We start from the raw sequence: 26,661 nt of genomic DNA, 5'->3' as shown, positions 1-26,661 counted from the left end.
AAATATTACTTGGGACTTTTTAGACCATACCTGTGCACTAGCTCAGGTACTGCTTCCTGTTAGTCAGGAGAATAAATACTTGATAATAATTTGTTTTTCTCTTTTGAATGAAGATAAATTTTTTCAGCAATTCTTCAAAAAGCTCTGATGTGAGTCTGTTAGCCTGAGGTAAGCTGCTTTACTCCCTGCTGTTGACCTCTGCTCTGGAAGATAATAGAGTATAAATCTTTTAATAATTCCATAATACCACCAGTCTTTATGAAGAATTTAAGTACTTATAGTTGTTTTGTCTTTTGCTTATGCCATTTCAGTAGCCTTTAAGACTGCTGCTGGTGCTGCTGGCCAAGCAATCTGCTAGAATTAAGAAATCTTAGAGCAAGCTCCAACATAATTATCTCCCTGGTTAAAAATAAAGCAGCCAAGAAGATTTGAAACATTCTTTGAGTTGACAAGTCAGATTTTTAGGTGAACATTAAAATATATTCTGACTTTAAGGATCCAGGAGAGATGATACAGTCATTAAAGAAATCTACTAGGAAACTGAGATCAAGCATTGGTTTATTAAAGAAAATATTTTGAATGGATTTGTTTATTTAGGTATCTGTTTTATTTATTCTGTTTTGATATAACATGTAATTTCATTTGTGGCTCTGTTTATCATTAATTTATACACCATAAGAAAACATAAATAAGTTACTTTAACACCAGCATCAGGGTTGAAAATAGTAGACATGATCATTTAAAATAATATTACTAATAGGAGAAAAATGTCTCAAGGACTTTTTTTAAGACAAATTCCAGGAAGAAGTTTCATTATAGACTGGATATGAGGAAGTTGTGCTAAGACTTTGTAAGTTTTAAAGAAGCATGCATGTGAGTGCCATTACATAAACTTAGGGTAAGTTGGAAATTACTTTGAAACTCTGAATATTATGTTTGATTAGTGGAAGTCATTGCATGAGAGTGCTAATTCAGTGGCGCTTGAAGAAGATTATTGTAGCAGTGGCAGCATCTGTAGCAGATCAATTTGGAGGAATGCTTACGGGAGAGCTACCAGTGCTGTTCCATGTACTTTGGATACAAAATCATTCAACAGTGTTCAGACACTGTTCTGTGCTTTAGAGATCCAGCTGAAAACAACACATATTTCCTGTTTTTATGGAACTTTTTGATCTCCTAGAGCTTATGAATGTGGGGAGTGATGGATAGGATAGCAAAGAGAATATCAGATAGTGATAATATTCTAAATCAAAATAAAAGAGTGTAAGAGGGATAGATGGTAACAGATTCAGGGGCAAGAGGTGGTTATTTTAAAAGGTGGTAAGAATAAGGGTTTATGATAAGATGATATTTAAGCAGAGACTTGAAGGAGATAAGAGAATAAAGCTATGTGGCAGAACATACCAGGCAGAGAGAACAGTAACAGCACAGACCCTAACCTGGAAGAGTGCTTGCTTCACTGCTGAACAAGAAGGCCTCAGTGGCTGTATCATGATGAGTAGGTAGGATTTTAGTGAGAAATGATGTCAGCTAACTAGGAAAGCAGAGGCGGAATTAATAGAAATGTAGACTAAGACAGGGTCTTGTGGGCCACTGTAACAACTTAAATTTTCATTTCAGTAGGGAAGCCATTAAAGGATTTTAAACAGAAGAATGATGTGATACGATTTATGTCTTTAAAGAATCACTAGGAACTATACTGGAAATAGACTGTAAGGGTACAAGGGCAAAAAACAGATGGTCATGTTAAGTAACAGTGATTTTCTTTAGTAGATACCAAACATAAGCCAAAATTATATTGAAATAACTAATTGGTAGCTTATACTGAAGTAGAATGCTGCCAACTAAAATAAGGAAGTAAGAATATTATCTTTCCCACGTTCTACTTCTTGTTTCGCCATTTGATTTCTTTCTCCTTACAACTTGAAAAATAGAGTATTTATCATAACTTACTTTGAAGTTTAAAAACATCTGAGATGAATTTTTTTTCCCTTTATAGCTCAGGCATTTGAAAGAATGATGAGTCCAACTGGTTCTAATCTTAAATCTAATCATTCTGATGAGTGTGCCACCGTCCCGCCTCTTCAGGAGACTCAAACATTGAGTATACCTTCACCTACAACTTTACCAATCTCAGCACTTAAACAACCAAGTGTTGAAGGTAACTAGAAGAAAATGCTGTCTAATATTAAAGATAATTATTAAAATAGAAGTTTTCTAATATTCAGGGAATCTAGTGAGAATAGAGAACCTAGACTAGCTACCAGAAGGAACTTAATACAGGGAAGTAGTTAGAAGGGTATGAAGGGTATGTATGTTAGAAGGGTAGAAGAACAAAAAGGGCATGCTCACGTGACACTCAAGGGTGGATGAAAAGCTGTGACAAACCTAGACAACGTATTAAAAAGAAGAGACATTACTTTGCCGACAAAGATCTGTCTAGTCAAAGCTATGGTTTTTCCAGTAGTCATGTATGGATGTGAGAGTTGGACCATGAAGAAGGCTGAGCACTGAAGAACTGATGCTTTTGAACTGTGGTGTTGGAGAAGACTCTTGAGAGTCCCTTGGACTGCAAGGAGATCAAACCAGTCCATCCTAAAGGAGATCAGTCCTGGGTGTTCATTGGAAGGACTGATGCTGAAGCTGAAGGTCCAATACTTTGGCCACCTGATGCAAAGAGCCAACTCATTGGAAAAGACCCTGATACTAGGAGGGGTTAAAGGCGGCAGGAGAAGGGGATGACAGAGGATAAGATGGTTGGATGACATCACCGACTCAATGGACATGAGTTTGGGCAAGCTCATGGAGATGGTGATGGACAGGGAGGCCTGGCGTGCTGCAGTCCATGGGGTCTCAAAGAGTCAGACACAACTGAGTGAGTGACCAAGTGACTCAGAGATTAGTAAGTGCAGGAAGCAGCCGCTATCCCTGGGGTTGGGAGAATGAAAGGGGAGAGTCAGTGTTACTAGAACTCAGTACAGGAATACCAGGAGATGCTTGGTTCTCAGACTTGGTGTTCATGGATTAGGGTACCACATCATGCGACTGGTGCTGTTGCTTCTAGAGGAACACCAGGTGGCAAATGCTGGGGCCATTAAGGAGCCTCATAGGATTGGTGTTAAGATGACTGAAGGAGTGTTCCCAGCTTGATTAATTGATTGATGTAAGGAGTACTGAAACTCACAGGACATGTAGGTATATCTGGTGGTGCTGCTGCTGCAGAGATCTTGGCGGGAACTAAAAACAGAAAGAATTCCTTCTCTTCCCACCTTTCAGTCTTCAACCAGTGCCTGTCATTAGTACCCTGACCAGAACCAACTAGCAGGGGGTCTGGGACTTGTGCTTTTCAGATGTCCAGAGAGTATCAAAGAGCACCATGTGGAAGGGTGGGCTTGGATTTGAAAGACAATAGGTAAATAATTGGCATGTCTCCCTTTCCTTAAAAATCTGTTTTTAAATGTGTATTTCACCACAATGAAAAATGTTTCTTATATCTTCTAAAAAACTTTTAAAGATTTAAAAACCTTTGGTCTCTCTGTTCGTTTTTACAACCTATTGTAGTAGGATCTTGAGTAAAACCTGTATAGACTTTTATTTAATTTTCAAATTGAAATATAGTTGATTTACAATGTTGTGTTCTTTTCAGGTGTATGATGCAGTGATTCAGTTATATATGTATATATATTCTTTTTCAGATTCTTTTCCCTTATAGGTTATTATAAAATATTGACTGTAGTTCCCTGTGCTATTCAGTACTGTGTATATTTTTCAACATAAACTGTTAGTCTGTAACATGCTAGAAAATAACTAATTGTCAGACAAATTCAAGCATTTCTGTTAACTATTTTGAGTTTCACTTATCTCTAACTTAATAGCTATTTTCTATTTATCATTGTAACTTAAGAGGTTCAGTATGTATGGTTATATATTACAACTCTAAAGATGATGAATCTGCTTTTTAAAATATTTATATATTTTCTTATATTGACTTTAAAATTATTAAATTATGAAGCATTGCAAATACAGGAAAGATTCCTTTTTAAATATATCCACCCATGTTGCAGAAATTATATATGAATCCAATTTTTTCAGTGTTATTTGTATTTTGATATGGAAAGTTGGTCCTTTTGATGTTATGTTCTAAAATCTGGTAGGAATTTAATAACCTTCCTCCATAGATGCTTTTTAACAAAAGAGAACAGATATTTATGCTGACATCTAGTTATTTCCTCCAAATTTGAGAGGAAAATATTAATTACTATTAAGAAATGTAAATTAATTATATTTAAAAATGTAAATATCCAACATTATAAGAACAAAACATGTCGTGCTTCTGTTAAGTTAGAAGTAGAAATTGACCTCGGATGCCCAAATGATCCCATTTCTTTTTTTAGACTTTTTATGCTTCTTTTTTCTGTTCTTCATACTTTTTTCCTTTGCTTACCTTCCACGCTCTGGTCTATTCCATTTTCCCTCCCTGTGCTTCAGTCCCTAAACTTTATTTGGTCTCCATACTCACAAAGTTAGCCTTAATAATATAGGCTTTAAATCTACATTTGATGTCTTTAAGGTGTAACCTCTCCTGTCTACACTTTTTTTGACTAAGGGATTCCTAGGGCCAGCCCTGCCTTTGTGGGAATTAGGAAAAAAAACTATTCCAGGTAGATGAATCACAAAAAGCTATTTCTGTAGGCCTTAAAACCCTGCAATGCAGGGCTTGCCAATAGTTAGAAAAAGCTTTTGAAAACTTTTCCTGACCTATTTAATATTAAATCATTGCAGTATCAAATTAAAATGCATTACTTTTTTAAACTGATTCTAGGATTATGCTCCAAAGAACAGAAGAGAGTATGGTTTGCAGATGGTATATTGCCCAATGGTGAAGTTGCAGATACAACAAAATTATCATCTGGAAGTAAAAGATGTTCTGAAGACTTTAGTCCTCTCTTACCCGATATGCCGTTGGTAAGGAATCTAAAGAATGACTTGCTAATTAGTAAAATTTTATTTCATAGGTAATTCCTTGTATGATTATTAGAGTCGTCGTTTAGTTGCTAAGTCATATCTGACTCTGACGACCCCACAGACTATAGCCTGCCAAACTCCTCAGTCCGTGGGATTTCCCAGGCAAGAATACTGGAGTGGGTTGCCATTTCCTTCTCCAGGGGATGTTCCTGACCCAGGGATTGAACCTGCCTCTCCTGCATTGGTAGGCGGATATTTTACCACTGAGCCACCAGAGAAGCCCCCGATTACTAGAGTACTTTTTAAAAAATTCTTTGAGCTTCATTAAATGAGAAACATATGATGTAGTGAATATATTTTAAATTTTATTTTTTAATGCCAGTTTAAGGCAATGATTCTTAAATTTTTTTTTAATCTCAGGACCCCTTTATGCTCTTAAAAATTATTGAGAACTCAAAAGAACTATAGGTTATGTGGGTTATGTTTATTGATAATTACTGAATTAAAACTGACAAAAATTTTAAACAAATAAAAATAAACTCATTAATAGAAATAATATTTTTATGAAGAGTTTTCAAAATAAAAGTTTAGTGAGAGGAATAACATTGTTTTATATTTTGTGTGAATTTCTTTAACATCTGGCTTAATAGAAGATAGATTCTTACATCTACTTCTAAATTCAGTCTGTTGTGATACGTTGTTTCAGTTAAACTAAATGAAGAAAATCCTGGGACTTACTGACTTCCTGAAAGGGTGTTGAGATCACTGGACCACATTTTGAGAACCACTAGTATGGGGAAATAGAACTGAGATTTAGTAAGGCAATTTAGACTAATTTGTTTAATGATTTTCAAACATTCAGTGACGTATCTGATGGTAGTATATATGTTTATATTTACAGAGATGTACTAGGTGTTAAATAGAAGACATAATATAGAATCCCAACCCACTAAGAACTCTTAATTGTAAAATAGTATAATACTTACAAAAGCAAGTATTAACATATGAAGTAGAAATCTTGTTTATTCATTAAACAGAGATTTATTGAGCATCTCCTCTGAGCCAGTTACCTGGTTTATCCAGGGTACATATATTAGACAAGATGCACATGTATCCTCTTTTCAAGTTCCCATACTATGTAAACTTAGGTTGTTTGTCAGTAAGAATTCATGAGCTAGGTTTTACAAGGAGCCGTAATTACCAAAAGTAATTCCCAAAAGTATGTTCCTTAGCTAGCACCTACCCTCAATCAATATTTTAACAAAATGGAATTTTTACAGAGGCTAGTATTACTTGAGTTCATAAACAGTTCTCTATTGACTCAGGTTTGGCCAGTCTAAAAAAGCGGGGGGTGGAGGGGGGCTTAATTGAAGCAGATTTAATGTATAGTTTATTCCAGATCGCTACTGTTGTGGAATATATCGATCATTTTGCTTCCTAACCACTCCCCTCTCCTCCTTCTCCCCTTTTCCTCTTCCTTGCCACCTCTCAGCCAGGCATTTTTGTCATTAGGAGGAGGAGTGCCTTGGGTTGAACTAATAAACATGCTCACTTTGTGGTATGGGATAGGATCCTGAATTTCTCCTTGCCTCCTTTTTCCAGTCTATGAAATTAAAGTCACACTTACCTGAGCATATAGTAAAGCTAAACCTGTGTGTACTTGAATTTAGAAGCAAGATGGTACTGTTTCTTGGGAAATTTGGCTTCTAAAGAATTTCTGAGCCCATTTTGATTTTATTTATTCTTTTTAAAAAGATATCTTTTGACTGTAGAAATCAATATTTCACATTTGAGCAGAGACCATGAACTGATTTGGGCTTTGTCCTCTGTATTTCACAGATGGTAGACACAGTGGACCATGCCCATTCTATTCCAGTGGAAGAACCAAACAGTGACACAGGAGATACAAGAAATGAGATAATTCGAAGTCCTACTTGTCAGGTTCCACCTGTGGAAAAACTGCCTGCGAACACAGGAACTGAGGGGTTGCCTGCATCTGCTGCTTTTACACTAGATGATGATGTTTTTGCAGAAACCGAGGAGCCATCAGATCCTACTGATGTCTTGGTTAACAGCAGTTTACCTGTTGCTAGTGCTTCAGATTATAGGTTATTGTGTGGTATTGATGATAATGTTTGCAATAAGGTTAGTCTTCTACCTGATGATGAGGACAGCTTGCCCCCCCTTCTGGTTACATCTGGAGAAAAGGGATCAGGTAGGATAGCATTTATTTAAAAAGGAGTTTTGTTATTGTTTTTTAAAAGAAGATTATATTGATGAGTTTTGTCTCTGATATATGAAATGTTATTTTTTTAAACTTACTGTGGTTGAAATATGTATGATGGCATGGAACACTAGTTTACAAAAAGTCTTACTGTATAAAAACAATTCTAAAAAGATCTGACCTCTTGAGTTTATTTGAATGTGAATGTGATTCACTTATTTGGGTCCCTAATTTAAAGTCCAGTACAGCAGAAAAATTCATAGACTTTAAGTCCTGTATTAGTTTTGACTCCATATCATTTTTTTTTAAAGATGCATAATGCCTAAAGAAAAGAGAATTGGATTGGATGACAGAAATAGAAATTTTAGTTCCTCATCTGCTACATAATATACCTATGACTTGAAGCATAATTTAATCTTTTGGGCCTCAGCTTCCTTTGTAAAAGAAGATAATATAGGTGATCTCTAAGGACCTTTTTAAGCTGGAGATTCTGTGGCTATCTCCCACCTTGGAATAGTTCCCTAAGAATACATCCATGTAACTCCAGGCATTATGCTGCATCCCACATGAAATGAGTATGTTCTGTGCCTGATAGTGTAGGAGAATGAAGGCTAGGATCTCTGTTCTGTAGGTAGGAGCTATTTCATGATCCTAGTGATAGTGGCAAAAATACTGTAAGCCTGATCTTTGTATGCCATTGGTATATTTTCCTGTCGATTGTCAAGTTCTTTCTTAGCCACTTGTCACTGACCTAAGGCATATCGCAGCAAGCAGTATATACAGTTTGGGTCTAGACTACTTTTACAGTTGCAAATTTCAGAATTTATAATTGGAGTGGCTGGCAGATTGGAATTGACTTTAGAAAACTGTCTTAAAAGCTTAAAGGTGCTGAAATTGTGTCAGTATGCTGTTTAATCAACATATTTGTGCATAGACTATATATGTAATATAATTGATCAGAATTTATATGTATTCTAATTTTAATATATTCACATAAATTGAAAAGTAAAAATTAGTAGTATATAACAGTTGTCTGGTTGTTGATTGATTTCATGACATGTGTTTTTGCTTTTTAACTGAGATCAAGTCATTGGCGGATTTATAAATGTGGCTTTTTTATGATAGGCGTATTTAACAGGAGACCTGTTTATTCTAATTAATATGTTATCTTTATGTTTTAGTGCCTGTAGTAGAAGAACACCCATCTCATGAACAAATCATTTTGCTTCTTGAAGGCGAAGGTTCTTGTCCTGTTACTTTTGTCTTAAATGCTAATCTGCTTGTGAATGTCAAGTTAGCATTTTGTAAGTAACGATTTATTTTTCTTGGCCTAATTGGTAAGCAGGATTTCTGAATAATTAATTTCATTGTCAGGTTGAATTTTGATTCGCAACTGTAAAAAAATAAGCAGTATTAGATATTGATTTTTTTAGTCAAATATTAATATAAATAAATTTTGCAGTTTTACATGCAATGAGATTTGAAGTAATAGTTTAGATTTTTACTTAGTTCAGTCACTCGGTTGTATCCGACCCTTTGCGACCTCATGGACTGCAGTACACCAGGCCTCCCTGTCCATCACCAACTCCCGGAGCCTACTCAAACTCATGTCCGTTGAGTCAGTGATGCCATCCAACCATCTCATCCTCTGTCATCCCCTTCTCCTCCCACGATCAATCTTTTCCAGCATCAGGGTCTTTTCAAGAGAGTCAGTTCTTCGCATCAAGTAGCCAAAGTATTGGAGTTTCAACTTCAGCATCAGTCCTTCCAATGAATATTCAGGACTGATTTCCTTTAGAATGTACTGGTTGGATCTCCTTGCTGTCCGAGGGACTCTGAAGAGTCTTCTCCAAACCACAGTTCAAAAGAATCAATTCTTCGGTGCTTAGCTTTCTTTATACTTCAGCTCTCACATCCATACACGACTACTGGAAATACCATAGCTTTGACTAGACGGACCTTTGTCGGCAAAGTAACGTCTCTGCTTTTTAATATGCTGTCTAGGTTGGTCATAATATTTCTTCCGAGGAGCAAGCGTCTTTTAATTTCATGGCTGTGGTCACCGTCTGCAGTGATTTTGGAGCCCCCCCAAAATAAAGTCTGTCACCGTTTCTATTGTTTTCCCATCTGTTTGCCATGAAGTGATGGGATAAGATGCCATGATCTTAGTTTTCTGAATGTTGAGTTTTTTTGTTTGTTTTTTTTTAAATGTTGAGTTTTAAGCCAACTTTTTCACTCTCCTCTTTCACTTTCATCAAGAGGCTCTTTAGTTCTTCACTTTCTGCCATAAGGGTGGTGGTCATCTGCGTATCTGAGGTTATTGATATTTCTCCCGACAATCTTGATACCAGCTTGTGCTTCATCCAGTCCAGCATTTTGCATAATGTACTCTGCAGATAAGTTAAATAAGCAGGGTGACAATATACAGCCTTGACGTACTCCTTTCCTGATTTGGAACCAGTCTGTTGTTCCATGTCCAGTTCTAACTGTTGCTTCTTGACCTGCATACAGATTTCCCAGGAGGCAGGCCAGTTTGTTGTAATCCTCACAGTCAAAGGCTTTGGCATAGTCAATAAAGCATATGTTTTTCTGGAACTCTCTTGCTTTTTCAGTGATCCAGTGGGTGTTGGCAATTTGATCTCTGGTTCTTCTGCCTTTTCTAAACACAGCTTGAACATCTGGAAGTTTACGGTTCATGTACTGTTGAAGACTGGCTTGGAGAATTTTGAGCATTACTTTGCTAGCGTGTGAGATGAGTGCAGTTGTGTGGTAGTTTAAGCATTCTTTGGCATTGCCTTTCTTTGGGATTGGAATGAAAACTGACCTTTTCCAGTCCTGTGGTCACTGCTGAGTTTTCCAAATTTGTTGGCATATTGAGTGCAGCACTTTCACAGCATCATCTTTTAAGGTTTAGAATATCTCAACTGGAATTCCATCACCTCCACTAGCTTTGTTCGTAGTGATGCTTCCTAAGGCCCACTTGACCTCACATTCCAGGCTGTCTGACTCTAGGTGAGTGATCATACCATTGTGATTATCTGGGTCATGAAGATCTTTTTTATATAGTTCTTCTGTATATTCTTGCCACCTCTTCTTTATATCTTTTGCTTCTGTTAGGTTCATACCACTTCTGTCCTTTATTGAACCCATCTTTCCATGAAATGTTCCTTCGGTATCTCTAATTTTCTTGAAGACCTCTCTATTTCCCATTCTATTGTTTTCCTGTATTTCTTTGCATTGATCACTGAGGAAGGCTTTCTTATCTCTTCTTGCTGTTCTTTGGAACTCTGCATTCAGATGGGTATATCTTTCCTTTTCTTCTTTGCCTTTTGCTTCTCTTCTTTTCTCAGGTATCTGTAAGGCCTCCTCAGACAACCGTTTTGCCTTTTTGCATTTCTTTTTCTTGGGAATGGTCTTGATCACTGCCTCCTGTACGATGTCACGAACCTCTGTCCATAGTTCTTCAGGCACTTTGTTTATCAGATCTAATCCCTTGAATCTATTTGTCACTTACACTGTATAATCATAAGGGATTTGATTTAGGTCGTACCTGAATGGTCTAGAGGTTTTCTCTACTTTATTCAGTTTAAGTATGAATTTGGCAATAAGGAGTTCATGATCTGAGCCACAGTTAGCTCCCGGTCTTGCTTTTGCTGACTGTATAGAGCTTCTCCATCTTTGGCTGCAAAGTATATAATCAATCCGATTTAGGTATTGATCATCTGATGATGTCCATGTGTAGAGTCTTCTCTTGTGTTGTTGGAAGAGGGTGTTTGCTATGACCAGTGCGTTCTCTTGGCAAAACTCTATTAATCTTTGCCCTGCTTCCTTCTGTACTCCATGGCCAAATTTGCCTATTACTCCAGGTATTTCTTGCATCTACTTTTGCATTCCAGTACCATATAATGAAAAGGATATCTTTTATGGGTGTTAGTTCTAGAAGGTCTTGTAGGTTTTTATAGAACTGTTCAACTTCAGCTTGTTTAGCATTACTGGTCCAGGCATAGACTTGGATTACTGTGATATTGAATGGTTTGCCTTGGAAACAAACAGAGATCATTCTGTCATTGTTGAAATTGCATCCAAGTACTGCATTTTGGACTCTTTTGTTGACTATGATGGCTACTCCATTTCTTCTAAGGGATTCTTGCCCACAGTAGTAGATATAATGGTCATCTGAGTTAAATTCACCCATTCCAGTCCATTCAGTTCACTGATTACTAAAATATCAGTGTTCACTCTTGCCATCTCCTGTTTGACCACTTCCAATTTGTCTTGATTCATCGACCTAACATTCCAGGTTCCTTGCAATATTGCTCTTTAAAGCATCGGACTTTACTTCTATCACCAGTCACATCTACAACTGGATGTTGCTTTTGCTTTGGCTCTGTCTCTTCTTTCTTTCTGGAGTTATTTCTCCTCTGATCTCCAGTAGCGTATTGGGCACCTACCGACTGGGGGAGTTCCAGTGGACCACATTTGGTCAGAACTCACCACCATGACCTGTCCGTCTTAGGCGGCCCTACAGGGCATAGCTCATAGTTTCGTTGAGTTAGACAAGGCTGTTGTCCATGTGATCAGATTGGTTAATTTTCTCTGATGCTGGTCTTCATTCTGTCCACCTCTGGTGGAGAAGGATAAGAGGCTTATGCCAGCTTCCTGATGGGAGAGACTGACTGAGGGGGAAACTGAATCTTGTTCTCATGGGCGGGGCCATGCTCAGTAAGGGGCTGTGTTCCCTCCCTGTTATTTGACCTGAGGCCAAAACTATTGAAGTAATCTTACACAGTTACACAAGTAATCTTATACAATTCAGTTTAAAGTTTTTGTGAGAACATTGGGGAAATAAGGAGTTTGAAAAGTTGTGCTTCATGCATAGGACAATTAGAAGTTGACATTTATAGTTGTTTGCTTTTGTCACTTAAGATTCCTCAGACAAATACTGGTACTTCTCAACCAATGGATTGCATGGCTTGGGACAGGCAGAAATTATTATTCTATTGTTATGTTTGCCAAATGAAGATACTATTCCTAAGGACATCTTCAGATTGTTTATCACCATTTATAAGGATGCTCTGAAAGGTACAGTATTTTATTTTTAACTGTTCAGACCAGGGGATGGGTAAATGAGGGGCATTTTTGCTTTTAGCAGTGCTAACTATACTAAAGGTTTATTTTATGAAGAGATTACTGATTACTTAAAAGAGCTTAGTCATCATTTTCAGTCTCCTTAAATCTAACATTTTACGTGATTAGTGTCTTTATTGTTTTCTTTTCTATTTTGAAAGGTAAAATATATTTACCTTCTTGATCTTTTTATGTGTCTACACAGTAGTCCCCCTTTATCTGCAGGGGATAAGTTCCAAGACCTCAGTGGCTGCCTAAAACTGGAAATGGTACTGAACCCTATTGTACTATTTTTCTGTAGTATATATATACTATATGAAAAATAGCATATATGTATATATATATATATGTGCTGTGCTCAGTCGTGTCCGACTCTTTACGACCCCATGGACTGCAGCCTACCAGGCTCCTCTCTCCATGGAGATTGTCCAAGCAAGAGTACTGGAGTGGGTTGCGATGCCCTCCTCCAGAGAATCTTCCCAACCCAGGGATCAAACTCAGGTCTCCTGTATTGCAGGCAGTGTCTGAGCCACCAGGGACGTCCAAGAATACTGGAGTGGGCAGCCTCTCCCTTCACGGGAGGGCTTCCTGACCCAGAAATCGAACTGGGGTCTCCTGCATTGCAGGCAGGTTCTTTACCAGCTGAGCCACACAAACACCACACACATACTATTTTTTCATACATACCTATGATGAAGCTTAATTTACAAATTAGGCAGAGTAAGAGAACATCCGAATTGCCAACATCACTTCTCTTGTGCCTTGGGGCCAATATTAAGAGAAACAAGGGTTACCTGAACACAAGCACAGTAACTGTAACAGTTGATCCAATAACTGAGACTGCTCCTGAGCGACTAGTGGCCTGTAGCATATGCAGTGTGAGCATGCTGGACAAACGACCCATGGTGTGCTTCACATCCCAGTGGGGCGGGGCAGGATAGCAAGAGATTTATTTAATTTTCCATTTGGTATTTTTGGACCACAGTTGACCAGAAACCATGGAAAGGCTTTTCACTTGACCATGAAGTAAGGAGAAAAGTTTAAAAACACCTGTGGTTAGAAACATTCTCAAATTTTTGTTCACAATTCCCAATCCGCAGAAATAACTGCACTTTATGCACACAAGGTATTTAATGCTTCTTCAAGAGTGAAAGTAAGGAAAATATATTGCTTTTCTTTAAGAAAGTTTATATTGGGACACTCAGACTCAGAATGCCACTTCAAAACAATTCAAAATCTTTTTATTAATGATTTTATTTCTAGGAAAATATATAGAAAACTTGGACAGTATTACCTTTACTGAGAGTTTTCTCAGCAGCAAGGATCATGGAGGATTTTTATTTATTACACCTACTTTTCAGAAACTTGATGATCTCCTATTACCAAGTAATCCTTTTCTTTGTGGAATTCTTATCCAGAAGCTAGAGATTCCCTGGGCAAAGGTTTTTCCTATGCGTTTAATGTTGAGATTGGGTGCAGAATATAAAGGTAAGTTTTAGAATAATAAGTTATATAGGTTCATATACTGACTGTAAATAAGAATTTCACATATCATTAAAATGAATTTTTAATGTATTAATGGGACTACTTTTGTTTTTGTTTTTGTTTTACTACTTTTGTTTTGATGTACTTTTAAAATTCTGAAACAGCCCTCCTCTGGTACAAGATTAGTCTAGACAGCCTTGATATGTTATGAGTTTCTAGATGTTCATAATTATTATATTATTAACTTACCTTAAAAATTTTTTGAACTTCGAGACCAAACACAGAAAACCTTGAAAAGTTTTCTTAAAAGTATTTCCTGTAAGGAGTTCATTTTGTTATGTTGCCTATATATTAAGAAGGTAAATCATTGTTCCTTACCCCAATTTGTACATACTATAATGCCAGACATAAATGGTTGTGAAGTAATAGTCCAGGCTTATGTATATTTCTAAGGTTATCTCTAAGCTAAAATAATTTATGTGTTAAACTTTTGTCCCTTACAAAAAAGAGTAATTTATTTATTGCATGTAAAGTATATCACATATAAGGAAAATGTAGGCATTTGCTTCTCATTTAATGGATATTTTCTTGGAGGAAAATTAAATGTAGAGAAGTTATAAAAGTGACTATTTCTATTTCAAAATGGACAAATTCCATGAAAGAGACATACATTTAAATCTATTTGGCAAATTTATTAATCTCTAATTTGAATGGATGGTCCTTACCATTTAAATACGTGATACTATTAAATTGTGTTGTAAGAAGTAAAAAATTAACTTTCATCTCAGGTTTTGTACTGTGAACCAGAGAGCTTAAGAGATAGCATTCTGAGCCATGTGTTTCATCCATTCAGCCTCATGTTTTGTCTCTGATACTAATACTTGTATGTTATTTTTATGGAAAGTTAGGTTACTGGCTAATCTTAAATCATTATGGAACATAATAATCTGTAAATTTGGCCAGTATTTTTGCCAGTATCACTTCTATATACTAAATCTGTTTTTCTTATACTGAAAATAGGAAAATCACAGAGTAATATTTTGAGAGACTTCTCAAAATATCAGGTTGGAGCTGGAAAACTATGACAGCTGTTTAGTGGTAATGAGAAAAATTACCAGTTATACACAGAAGTTAATTAGTCTCTGTTTTCCGAGTTCTTTGTGTTTTGCTGGATTTTAGATAGACCAGCATTTTGATGTTATTGGTGTTCATGCCACTTTAGACTAGAACTTGAATTTGTGGGGTGTGTGTGTATGTGTGTGATTATTTTGTTTTAGAGATAATATACCTATGGAAAAGTTCATGGCAAAAGTTAGAGTCCCAAGATTAAAGACTGAAAACTGTCTGAAATTAATAATTTTCAAATAGCAATTTCCTGCACTTTTATGTTGAGGCTATTTGGAATATCATTAAATGTTGAGTTAGATGATTTATGAAGTCCCTTTTTAACTCTGACAGAATGTCATTCTAAGTCATAACCTTTTGAAGATTAATGTTTTAGGTAAAATTACCTCTATCAAGTTGCAAAGGATGCTCCCTTATTCATATACAATGAAGTAAAAAAATCAGCCTTTACCTTAATTATATTATTTACCATTTTAATGTGTTTTGCCACTAACTTACATTTTTTCTGTATTCTCTGTCATCCAAATAGCTTAGTTGTCATTTTTTAAAACTAAAAAAATGTGTTTGTAATAGCAAAAGATGTGAGTTGCCCTAACTTAATTTGTTTTAAGTAGATAATGTCAGGTGTGTTTTCTTAGAGTCTTAAGAAAGTACATCTATATAATAGGTATTAAAGATTTAATTTAATACTTAATTTAAGGTATTAAAATAGGTATTAAAATAGGTATTTATTTAACCTAAGCTGAGGACTGAAATTCTCAGTTTAACATGTCTGATTTTTACCGTCATAGAAATAGTCTCATCTTCCTGTTCTTACTTTCCTTTTCTTCAGAAGTCCTGCTGCATTGCCACCGAGGTACTTTTCTTTTTTGGTGTGCAGTGTTTATGGTGTCCTAGAGAAAGAGAAAAGTAGTTAGGTGACAGATTCCACGTCACTTCTTTGCACTGTCTTCCTACATGTTCCTTTTATCATGGTGATCCAAGAACTATATCATCCTTAATTAACACAACTGAACATTAATTACAAATCCCTTAAAAATCTTGAATTTTTCATACTTTGTTTTAAGTTTTCAGAATGTTTCTTTTTAAATTATGAGAACTTTATAGAGGTCCAGCCAGTTATGGTAATTTTGCAGACATTATGATGTTTGTAAACAACATGTATGATGAAAAGATTAAGTGCTTTGGAATTGGGCAATCCTGGTTACATATCTCTTTTAATAGTTTTTAGCTTAGAAACCACAAGCAGGGTTATTAATCTCTGTCTCTACTTCCCATTTATAAAGTAAGTGTAGATATACTTGCCTAATTGGGTTGTTAATGCAATTTAAATAGGACACCATATATAGAGGTCCCAGTTCAGTGTAGCATCTAGTACATACACAATATGGGTTAACGTCACCTCTTACTCTCCCCAAAGATCAGAATAAGTGGTATTTATTCATAAATTTTGAAAAATGAGAATTAGCTGTAATAAATTCAAGGCTTCTTTTGGTTTTTGTTGATGGTAACCAGTTTTCTATTCTTATATATAGCATATCCTGCTCCTTTAACAAGTATCAGAGGCCGAAAACCTCTTTTTGGAGAAATAGGACACACTATTATGAACTTACTTGTTGTGAGTAATTGAACTGTTTTATTAAGTATTATTATATTGCTACTTAAAAAATTAATTTAGCAAATTTTATATATTTATTTTTTCTATTTTAATTTGGCATATTTGTTATAATGAAAGTTCATTTATAATAAATCCTAATTTATTTAACATAAATGAGCTTTTTTGATGAAGTGCTTTTAGAACACATTTCTTCATTTATGTATACCTGATTTAAATTGCCTATGATTTATTCAGCTGCAGTGCTTACACATTTAGGTAATGTGAGATTTACACAGTTGTTGAAGTTTTAGTAAAAGTACAGTCAGTTTGGTGATTTTGAGCAAGCTGGCCTAAGTCATCTCATTTTTACTAGGAACTATTGGATTAGGTGATTTCTGGTTCCCTTGTACTCTAATTTCTCTAATTTTGTGTTTACCTTTTATTATAGAAAAGTATTTCAGTGGACTTGCTTTTATTTATAAATGTTCAGTTAGAAGACCTATTTTGGAAGACGTATAACTGGAGAGAGGAGTGAAAGTGTTAGTCATTCAGTGGTGTCTGACTCTGTGATCCCATGGACTGTAGCCCGCCAGGCTCCTCTGTCCATGGAATTCTCCAGGCAAGAATACTGGAGTGGGTATCCAGTTCCTTTTCCATGGGATCTTCCCAACCCAGGGATTGAATCCAGGTCTCCCACACTGAAGATTCTTTACCATCTGAGCCACCAGGGAAGCCCCAAAGAAAAGAGTAGATCACCCTCAAATACTAGAGTTCTTCCTGAGAATATTTTTATATTATTATAAAGTAGCTGGAAGGATTAGTTTGTGAAGTTGGCAATGCTTTCTGGATGGCATTTTGGTAGTTATGTATGACAAGTTTAAAAATGACAGATAATCTTTAAAAGAAAGATTTAATGAATGGGTAAATGTTCATGAATAGTAGTATGAGTTTTATGAAATATCATTGTTTTATGTAGGACCTTCGAAATTACCAGTATACCTTGCATAATATAGATCAGCTGTTGATTCATATGGAAATGGGGAAGAGCTGCATAAAAATACCTCGGAAAAAATACAATGATGTAAGTATAATTACTTGATTCAAGTTTTGAAAATAATATTGAACATTAGATTTCTTTAGAAGTGTGTTAAATTTCTTGTTCTGAATTGGACTAATATATAATGGCAGGAAAAAGTTATTGTTAAAATTTAAGATTTGTTTCCTAATAGAGGATATGTTTAATTCTATTTTTTCTTTTTCTTACTATTTTTATCTGTATTTTAATTGAGGTAATTTTATCTTAAAACATTTGTTTCTGACTCAGGGAGTTGTCCAGACTAAAAGCTTGATAAAGGTGGTCAGAAATATGACTCTGAATTATTGCAACTAATAAAGGCATAAAATGTTAAAAATATTTCTAAATGAGTATTTTTTCCCTAGGTAATGAAAGTAATAAATTCTTCTAATGAGCATGTCATTAGCATTGGAGCTAGTTTTAGTACAGAAGCAGATTCTCATCTAGTCTGTATACAGAATGATGGAGTTTATCAGACACAGGCCAACAGTGCTACTGGCCATCCTAGAAAAGGTGAGTATTGGTTCCTAGTGTTGATCCATAAAACCATCAAAAAATAGAATTCCTTTCAAAGAGGAAATGTATATATATAGATGTTTTACTTATTTCCTGAATTGAAGATGATGAAACAGTATATTTTAAATATTTAGCTATACAAACAGAAAAAAATTGCTTCTAATTTGTGTGTGTGTGTGTGTGTGTTTATCTTGGGCAACGTTAGGTTTAAAGACTCGGGGTACAGTATTTATTTTGATGTCTTCAGGTTTAGTGTGTCTCATATAGTGCGTTCTCTGGAGTGTTTTTGCCAAAGAGTGTTTTGCAAGCTCTGCTGCAACTCCTAATAGCAGGAAGCACAGGGTAGATAAGTGTAAGAATGATTTATAAAACTCTTAAGTGTCCAGGAATGTAAAAATGATAAAGATTACATTACTCGGCTGAATGGTCTCAATGACTGCTGTGATTACCAAATCCTTGCAATACAGATCCTAACAAATTGAGTTAAGTAGAAGTGAGTATTCCATAAAATTAATACATTATTATAAAATAACATTTAAAATAGACATTCTGACTGCTAATAAAATTTTTTCCTCTGATTATAAAAGTATGTATGCTTATTTGTAGTAAGCTTGGAAAACGTGTTTCAAGGAGTAGTAAAAAGAAAAAAGTGTGAGATGTGGCCTTTGTTGACATTTTAAGATATTTCCTTCTTATATTGATATATATGTTGATTAGATGATTTTATACTAGATACTTTATATTGTGCCTTTTTAAACATACCATTGACATCTTTTCCATTCAAATTAATTTTAAATTAAAATTTAAGAATTTAACATTTGTTTGATAAATACTTATGTAGACAAAATTCACAAGGTATAAGTATTTACACTGCAAAATCTCCTTTCCTCCCTAGACCCCCCAGACTACCCTTTTCCACTCCCTACAGACAACCAAACCAACATTATCAATTTTTGGTATATCCTTTCAGAGACTTCTTGCTTGTGTGTATATTTAAGCAATACCCCTCCATACACACACCTTTCTTCTACTTTTTTTTCCCTTGGCTACACTATGTGGCATGGCAGAACTTCTCTGACCATGCATTTAACAAATATCATATACCATAAAAAGAACAGTTTAAAACATAATTATTATTGGTTATTTTTTTTTTTAATCAGTGACAGGTGCAAGCTTTGTGGTATTCAATGGAGCTCTAAAAGCATCTTCAGGATTTCTTGCTAAGTCCAGCATAGTTGAAGGTATGAGTTTCTTCTTTAAGATTGCTTTAATGTAAAGATGTTTTCTGTCTCCTTTTAAAAATGTATTTGATACTTACAAAAGAATATATGTAAGTTACAAAGCATAATACCTCAAACTTAGGTGAATCATCACTCAGCCAAGAACTGCTACTGCTACTGCTAAGTCACTTCAGTCGTGTCCGACTCTGTGCGACCCCATCCCTGGGATTCTCCAGGCAAGAACACTGGAGTGGGTTGCCATTTCCTTCTCCAGTGCATAAAAATGAAAAGTGAAAGTGAAGTCACTCAGTCATGTCCAACTCTTCACAACCCCATGGACTGCAGCCTACCAGGCTCCTCTGTCCATGGGATTTTCCAGGCAAGAGTACTGGAGTGGGGTGCCATTGCCTTCTCTGCAGCCAAGAACTAGAACATGACTAATATTCGGGTCTACCTCAAGCAAGAGGTGAGCATCTGAAGAGTAGATAATATGTCAAAACATTGAATTTTCCCTCTTAAGGCAATTTAAAGAGTCTTCTGTGTTGTGTGAATATCTTTCCTTATAATTTAATCATAAAAGGAGTAGCCTGACTATGGTGTTTCAACAGCCTAGATTTAAATATTGTTTTATAAGAATACAAGGTTTTTTTTAATAGCAAGCATAACTTTGATAACTTGACTCAAGTTTTAAAAGAAAATATCTTGAAATAAACCAGAAACCTCTGAACAATCCTAGGTTTTAATTTATTCTTTTGTGGTTAAAATAATGGTTCATATATAATATATAAACATTAAAAAATCAGAAATGTTAAAAACTTATCAATATACATTTTCCTGCCGACTTTGTATGCATGTATCTTGTTCTTCTCACTCTCCAATCTCAATAAGAAGTGATCTTTATTATTGTGTATCTTCCCAAGGTTTAGGTACAGTAGAAGCAAATAGGAATATATATTTTTATTTTTTCCCCCTCATTTTTTATACAAAATATAGTGTGCTGTTTACACTGAAGAACACAGTGTCATCTCCTCAGGTACTTTTGATTATGTGGCTTCTACTTAGAAAAGTTATGTGGCTTCTATCTTAAAAAAGTTTCACTGCTTCTCAAACTACTATTTGATTGATAAAAGCAATCTTAATGGCAGAAAGACAAGAAGAATATCCATTATTGGGATTATGACCATATGTTTCAGTAGGAGGACTATTTTTCTCATAACAAATTTTTACAAAAATACTTGCAGGGTTATTTTGTATTTGAGCTATATTTAAAACCTTTATTTTTTTTTCTTACTCAATACTAAGCCTCACCATCTAAATTTATCTGTTACCACTTAATTGACACATTGTTTTTTTGTTTTTTACATCTGATTTTTAGTATGTTTAAATCTTCTCTTTATAGTCTGTGTTTTGGATTTAGCTTAGGTTGGGATGATATACAATATTTAACACCTTTTGGAAAACATCTGCATTCGCATTGAGAAAATTACAGCCATATTTTCATGTTTTTACAAATGAAGAAATATGTCTAATTCAAGTGCTTTATTCTGAACCTCTGAATATAAAGTTGTTTTTTTTCCCCCCTTTTGGTAAAATAAGATACTAGCCAGCCTCCAAAATAGCCCACAATGATCCCTGCCTGTTGGTATTCACACCCTTGTGTAGTCACTTCCCACATTGTACCACTGTTGGTGTTTGTGACTAATAGAATATGGAAGAAGGGATGGGATGTTATTTCCAATATTACATTATAAAAGTTCTATGGCTGCCATCTTTGGTACATTTCTCCCCACCTCTCCCTCCCTGTCTGTCCCTTTCTCTTTCTCCTTCTCTATTGAGTCACTCATTCTTGGGGAAGTCAGCTGCCAGGAAAGTGGAAGGGGATCCTCCAACCCTAGTCAAGACTTCAAATTGCAGCCCCAACCACAGCTTGACTGTACTGTCCCAGAGACCACCCAACTAAGCAGTTCTTAGATTTCTGAATCTCAGATATAAGTATGTTTTTTGTTGTGTTTTTATTTTAATTGGAGGATAATTATTTTACAATGTGATGGTTTTTGCTATACGTCAGTATGAATCAGCCATAGGTATACATGTGTCCTTCCATCCCGAACCCCGCCTCCGCCGTCCCTCCCCACCCTATCCCTCCCTCTAGGTTGTCACAGAGCACTGCGTTTGGGTGCCCTGCTTTATGAGTCAAACTCACACTGGTTATCTGTTTTACATATGGTAAATATATGTTTGAGTATTATTCTCTCAAATCATCCCACCCTTTCCTTCTCCCACTGAGTCCAAAATGTCTGTTGTTTTAAGCTGCTACATTTTCTGTTGGTTAATTACATAAAGCAACTAATACTAGGTAACTGAAACAAAATACTGGTATCTTACAGCAGCTCTAAGTAAAAATTTCTAAAAAAAAAATTGCTCTGACAAAATTAAGCGTAATTCTTATCAACATTTATGGATTGCATGCCACAAGGAGTATGTGCTAAGTACAGAGAATACCATGAGAAAGAGTAGGTTTGGCCATGTAAGAACAAAGATGGGACTGTGGGAAACTCTCTCTCTCCAAATTGCTTGTTAGGATATTTAGAGTATGCTTTTGCTAAAAAACCAAAGCTGATTAAAATACAAAAAGAATCTTAAAACCTCAAAGAGATTTTAAGACAGTATGGAACATCCAGTCAAAAAAAAAGAAGTGAGCATGGTCCCCTAATATGATAGCCTAATGGGGTAAGGGGGACAGATATCAAAGTTCAAGACCCACACAAGATGGTGAATCTAACAGGAATTGTGAATCCGACAGAATAGTCCCCTACAATAGTCCCCTACAGTAGTCTGAGATTCCCTCAGAGGGTTTTGGCCTTTGGATGAAGATGAACCAGAAATATAAATTATGTAAAATTACAGCCAAGTTTAGAATTGCCTACATCTCCCAAAGACTCAAGCATTCAACTTGCTTTAAGGTGGTCCCCCACTGGTGATGCCTCCTTCAGGTGCTAGGAGGAATAGAACTGTAAATTCTCTCCATAGAAAGTAATTGTAGGTCTCAAATTAATTTTCAAATATGGTATCTATTTGCACACAGTAAAAACAAAACACACACACACACAAACTGAAAAGGCATGTGAGGGAACTAGATTCCAGAAGCAGGAATTAGTAGAAACAGGTAAATTTGTATCACCTTAGATATTAAATTTATGCTTTCTGTGTTTAAAGAAATAAACTGTTAAGTACCGGTAGGCAATGGGAAATTAAAAAGTGATGGAACTCATCTGGGAAATACAAATATTGCAAGAATATTTAAAAATTGGGAAGTAGGTTTAATGGCAGAATAGAATATAGCCAATTGGAAGGCTTTATAGACTGGAGTATAAATCAGTAGGTGGCTTATAATCCCAGCCAGTGGTTTGATCTGTTTCGATGTCAACTGTCATGTGCTCTTCTTCAAGAGGGGAGCTGGTCTTTTGTGAATTTTTTGTACATAAATATTTGTTACAGATATTTTAGCAAATGCTTTCTCTTGCTTGTGCATATCTTGGCTGGCATTACAGAAAAATAGTGTAAACATTATTTCCTTACTGGGGAATGAGGGTTTTTTCTTTTTTTTTTAGTGTGGGTGGGTGGGTGGGTGGGTAGGGTATGGTTTATGTTGAATGTTTAGTTTTTCTTCTGCATAAAACATCATGTTGTGGGATCTTCAGGAAGCTTCATACTGTATGAATAAGAAAATATTTGAAACTTGAAAAAAAAATCAGGAGAAATTAACCAGAATCACAGGTCATACTTCCACAGACACCTCATCTCATTCCACTCCTAGAGGAGGAGTACATATAATCTCACCACCTATACCCAGATCAGGTTAATTAGAACTTATCTTTATATCATTTATTCCTATTTAAATATTTAAATATGTCATCAAAAGCAGCTCCAAACTATCAGGTCAATGCCCATTTTTCACATTCTATCTTCATAAAGCCCTGTACATCATCTTTCTTCAATGTATCATGTACCCTTAACACATGAAACCCTTCCTTTGTGGGAAAAAAATGAAAAGTAATCACACATATTTGCTATAAAATTTTCCAAACATTTGAAAATAGAGAAAATCTTAGTAATATGAAATTCCATGTACTCATTCCTATAACAATCCTCAGATTCAAAAGTTAATCAAGATTTTCCACTTTTGCTTCATTTACCTCTTGATTTCTTTGCTGGAGTATTTTCAAGATAATCAGACATCATTATCTCATGCCACTTACTCCACTTGCTGTGCTGTGCTTAGTCATGTCCAACTCTTTGTGACGCCATGGACTGTAGCCCACTAGGCTCCTCTTGTCCATGGGGATTCTCCAGGTAAGAATACTGGAGTGGGTTGCCATGGCCTCCTCCAGGGTATCTTCCCAACCCAGGGATCAAACCCAGGTCTCCCGCATTGCAGGCAGATTCTTTACATATTCCACTATATAGTTCTAAAAAATGGACAGTTAAGAGTAAGTTTGAGCCAGTTACTATAAAAATCTAAAAAATATTGCCCCAATATGGTGATCAACAGGTCATAAAAACTTTTGTACTAAAAAAAAAAAAAAAACTTTTGCACTGCAACTGGTATGATCTAGAAAGTGAAAAGACAACCTGCGGGACTTCACTGGTGGTACAGTGGATAAGAATCTGCCTGCCAACGCAGGGGACACAGGTTTGATCCCTGGGTTGAGAAGATTCCTTATGCTGTGGGTAAGCAAGCCTGTGTACCACAACTGCTGAGCTCGAGCTCTAGAGCCCTTGAACTACAACTGAAGCCAGCGCGCCTAGAGCCTATGCCCCACAGTAAGAGAGGCCACTGCAGTGAGAAGGCCTGCACACCACAACTACAATAGCCCCCACTCTTAGCAACTAGAGAAAGCCTGCATGCAGCAAAGACTCAGCACAGCCAAAAATAAATTACTTAAAAAGAAAAAGACAGCCTGTAAAATGGAAGAGAATATTTGTAAATCAAACATTTGTTAAGGAATTTGTAGTCAGACTTTACAAAAAATTTTTACAATTCAACAAAATCTCCACAAATAACCTAATTTTAAAATGTGCAGATAATTTGAATAGACACTTCTCCATAGAAAATATATAAAAAGCCAATAGGCACTTGTAAATAGTTAAGCATTATTAGTCACTAGCAATACACAAAGACCACAATGAGATGTTACTTCATATTCATTTCGATGACTATAATTAAACTTTTTTTAAGTATTGGCGAGGATGTGGAGAAACTGGAACCCTCATACATTGCTGGTGGGAATGTAAAATGTCTTATGTAGCTGCTTGGCAAAACTGGCAATTCCTCAAAAAGATAAACATGAGTTAACATATGAACCAGCAATTCCACTCCTATGTATATACCCAAGAGAAATACATCCACATATACTTCCACACAGAATTTTGTACAAGAGTGTTTATAGCAGTCAAAATTCACTAGTAGTCAAGAAATGGAAACAATGCAATGGTTCATCCATTAATTGATGAATGGACAAATAAATGTGGTATATGCAAACAATGAAAATTTATTTGGCCACAAAAAACAAGAAAGTACTGATACATGCTACCATAGGGATGAACCTTGAAAACCTGCTAAGTGAAAGAAGCCAGTCACAAAATAACAGTATGATCTCATTTAAATGAAATGTCCAGAATGGGCAAATTCATAGAGCCAGAAAGTGGATTAGTGGCTCCCTAAATTTAGGAAGAAAATGGGGAGTGACTGCTTTGGATGATGGAGACGTTCTAAAATTGTGGTGCTGGCTGCACAATGCTATGACTACACTCAATTGTAAATTGTACCCTTTAAATGTGTAACATTTTGTATCATTAGGAAATGCAGATCAAATACAAGCCGATCAATTGTATGTCTCCAGAAAGATTTTTCTTTAAGATAAGTGAAGTCATTGAAATTTAGTGTTTTCTGAAACTCAAGAAATCTTTTGATCTTGAGGAAATCCAGCCTAATTGAAGACACAGTGAGATAATTGCATCTCGTCTGGACTTAACCTATGTCAAAATCTGCAGAGTTGGGCGAGAAGGACTGCCATTTGTCCTTTATGTAACGTGTGCTATTTGTTATCCTAATTTTACAACTGACAGACTGAGTGGAATTAGTTACAGTACTAGAATACGGCAGTGATACGTTGCTAATTCTCATCAGTCTGACCCCACTGGCGCTTTTTCCAATCCCAGCTTGGTTGTGGAAAGGAGTTAGGGAGGGCAAAGAAGGCGCTGGGTGGGAGACTCTGACAGGAGTGTTTCTAAAGAAAACCGTCAGCAAGAAGAGGGGACAGAAAAAATGTGACTTAGCATTTCAGCCTCCTCATGCAGGAATACTCATCTTTATGAAGCTATGATTTCATGTCATTTTTTAGGATGTTATCAAATTAAAAAGAAAAATATATATATCGAACTTTGGAAATTCGTGCCCCACTGCAGCAGCTAGGCGTCTCAACACAGCCGCCGTCCTCCCTGACGAGACGTTCTACAGAACTACTGTGACTGCTTTTCAGAAGAGCAAGTCGCGCGACACTTGGACGCGAACAACAGCCGGCAGGACCGCGCACCCGCGAAACTCGAGCTGCAGCCTCTGCGCGTGCGCATTGCTCCTCAGCCTCTTCCGCCTCCGTCTCGCAGGCCACTCCTCTTAGTCTGTCGAGTCGGGTTTTCTCGCCACCGGTGACGGGTCGTCAGAGGTGCCCACCCTCGGCGCCTGCGCAGACTGAGGCTCACTGTCACCATGACAGCGCCCGCCGGGGGCCCTGGTAAGCGGGGCTCCCCCGGCTCCGAGTCTGAGACCGTGCTCCACACTGTTGGCTTGCAGTGAGTGGACATTTTCTCCGGCCCGGTGCCGTAGTTGGGGGCCCTTTTGAGAGTCTCCTCTGGTGGCACTCCTTCCTATTTTGAATCTTCGTGGTTCGCGTTCTCCACGTGTGCCCATAATCAGCTGGCCTAGAGCCTTGGTTCCCAGTGTGGGCGTTAAAAACGCGAAAAGCTTTTGGGGAGTTCGAGAATGGCAAGAATATTGTGCCTTTTTGTAAAGGATTTCTTTTTTTCAAAAGAGCAGTTTTAGGTTCTTAGGAATACTAAGTGGCAGACCTGGAGGTTCTCCATTCAGCCCTACCTGACATACGCATGCGTGTTCAGTCGTGTTGGCCTCTGCGAACCCATGACCTGGGATTTTGCAGGCAAAAATACCGGAGTGGTTTGCCATTTCCTACTCTAGGGACAAATACATAGCTTCCCATTATCAATCTTCCTCTTCAGAGTGGTACTTTTGTTACATCTGTGAGCCTGC

At 36.4% G+C, this 26,661-nt stretch overlaps 2 protein-coding genes across 2 annotated transcripts in view; both read left to right on the top strand.

Moving 5' to 3' along the window:
* Window positions 1–113: 113 nt before the first annotated feature.
* On the top strand, window positions 114–26,046 carry LOC122440811 (zinc finger FYVE domain-containing protein 16-like). Its single transcript, XM_043467516.1, has 14 exons — window positions 114–168; window positions 2,000–2,161; window positions 4,823–4,965; window positions 6,805–7,180; window positions 8,371–8,493; window positions 12,116–12,271; window positions 13,580–13,804; window positions 16,462–16,544; window positions 17,500–17,604; window positions 17,964–18,111; window positions 19,275–19,355; window positions 19,477–19,600; window positions 22,551–22,570; window positions 25,877–26,046. The coding sequence occupies exons 2-14, from the start codon at window positions 2,017–2,019 to the stop codon at window positions 26,044–26,046; spliced, it is 1,899 nt and encodes a 632-aa protein (XP_043323451.1). The 5' UTR covers window positions 114–168; window positions 2,000–2,016.
* FAM151B (family with sequence similarity 151 member B) overlaps window positions 25,976–26,661 on the top strand; it is a 30,653-nt gene continuing 29,967 nt past the window's right edge. Inside the window, exon 1 of the mRNA XM_043464759.1 lies at window positions 25,976–26,128. Within this exon, the coding sequence (XP_043320694.1) occupies window positions 26,104–26,128 (25 nt within the window). The 5' untranslated portion in view covers window positions 25,976–26,103. The remainder of the gene's footprint in view (window positions 26,129–26,661) is intronic.

Source organism: Cervus canadensis, chromosome 4, assembly GCF_019320065.1.
Source record: "Cervus canadensis isolate Bull #8, Minnesota chromosome 4, ASM1932006v1, whole genome shotgun sequence".
In the NCBI taxonomy this organism is placed as follows: domain Eukaryota; kingdom Metazoa; phylum Chordata; class Mammalia; order Artiodactyla; family Cervidae; genus Cervus; species Cervus canadensis.
This window is presented reverse-complemented; position numbering and strand designations above follow the sequence as displayed.

What these genes read in the sequence shown, in the direction of transcription:
- LOC122440811 (XM_043467516.1), top strand. Translation starts at nt 2,017, where the DNA reads ATGATGAGTCCAACTGGTTCTAATCTTAAATCTAATCATTCTGATGAG. An exon ending in TAAACAACCAAGTGTTGAAG is followed by an intron (nt 2,162 to 4,822) that starts GTAACTAGAAGA and finishes AACTGATTCTAG; the next exon opens with GATTATGCTCCAAAGAACAG. An exon ending in TTATAAGGATGCTCTGAAAG is followed by an intron (nt 12,272 to 13,579) that starts GTACAGTATTTT and finishes TTTTATTTCTAG; the next exon opens with GAAAATATATAGAAAACTTG.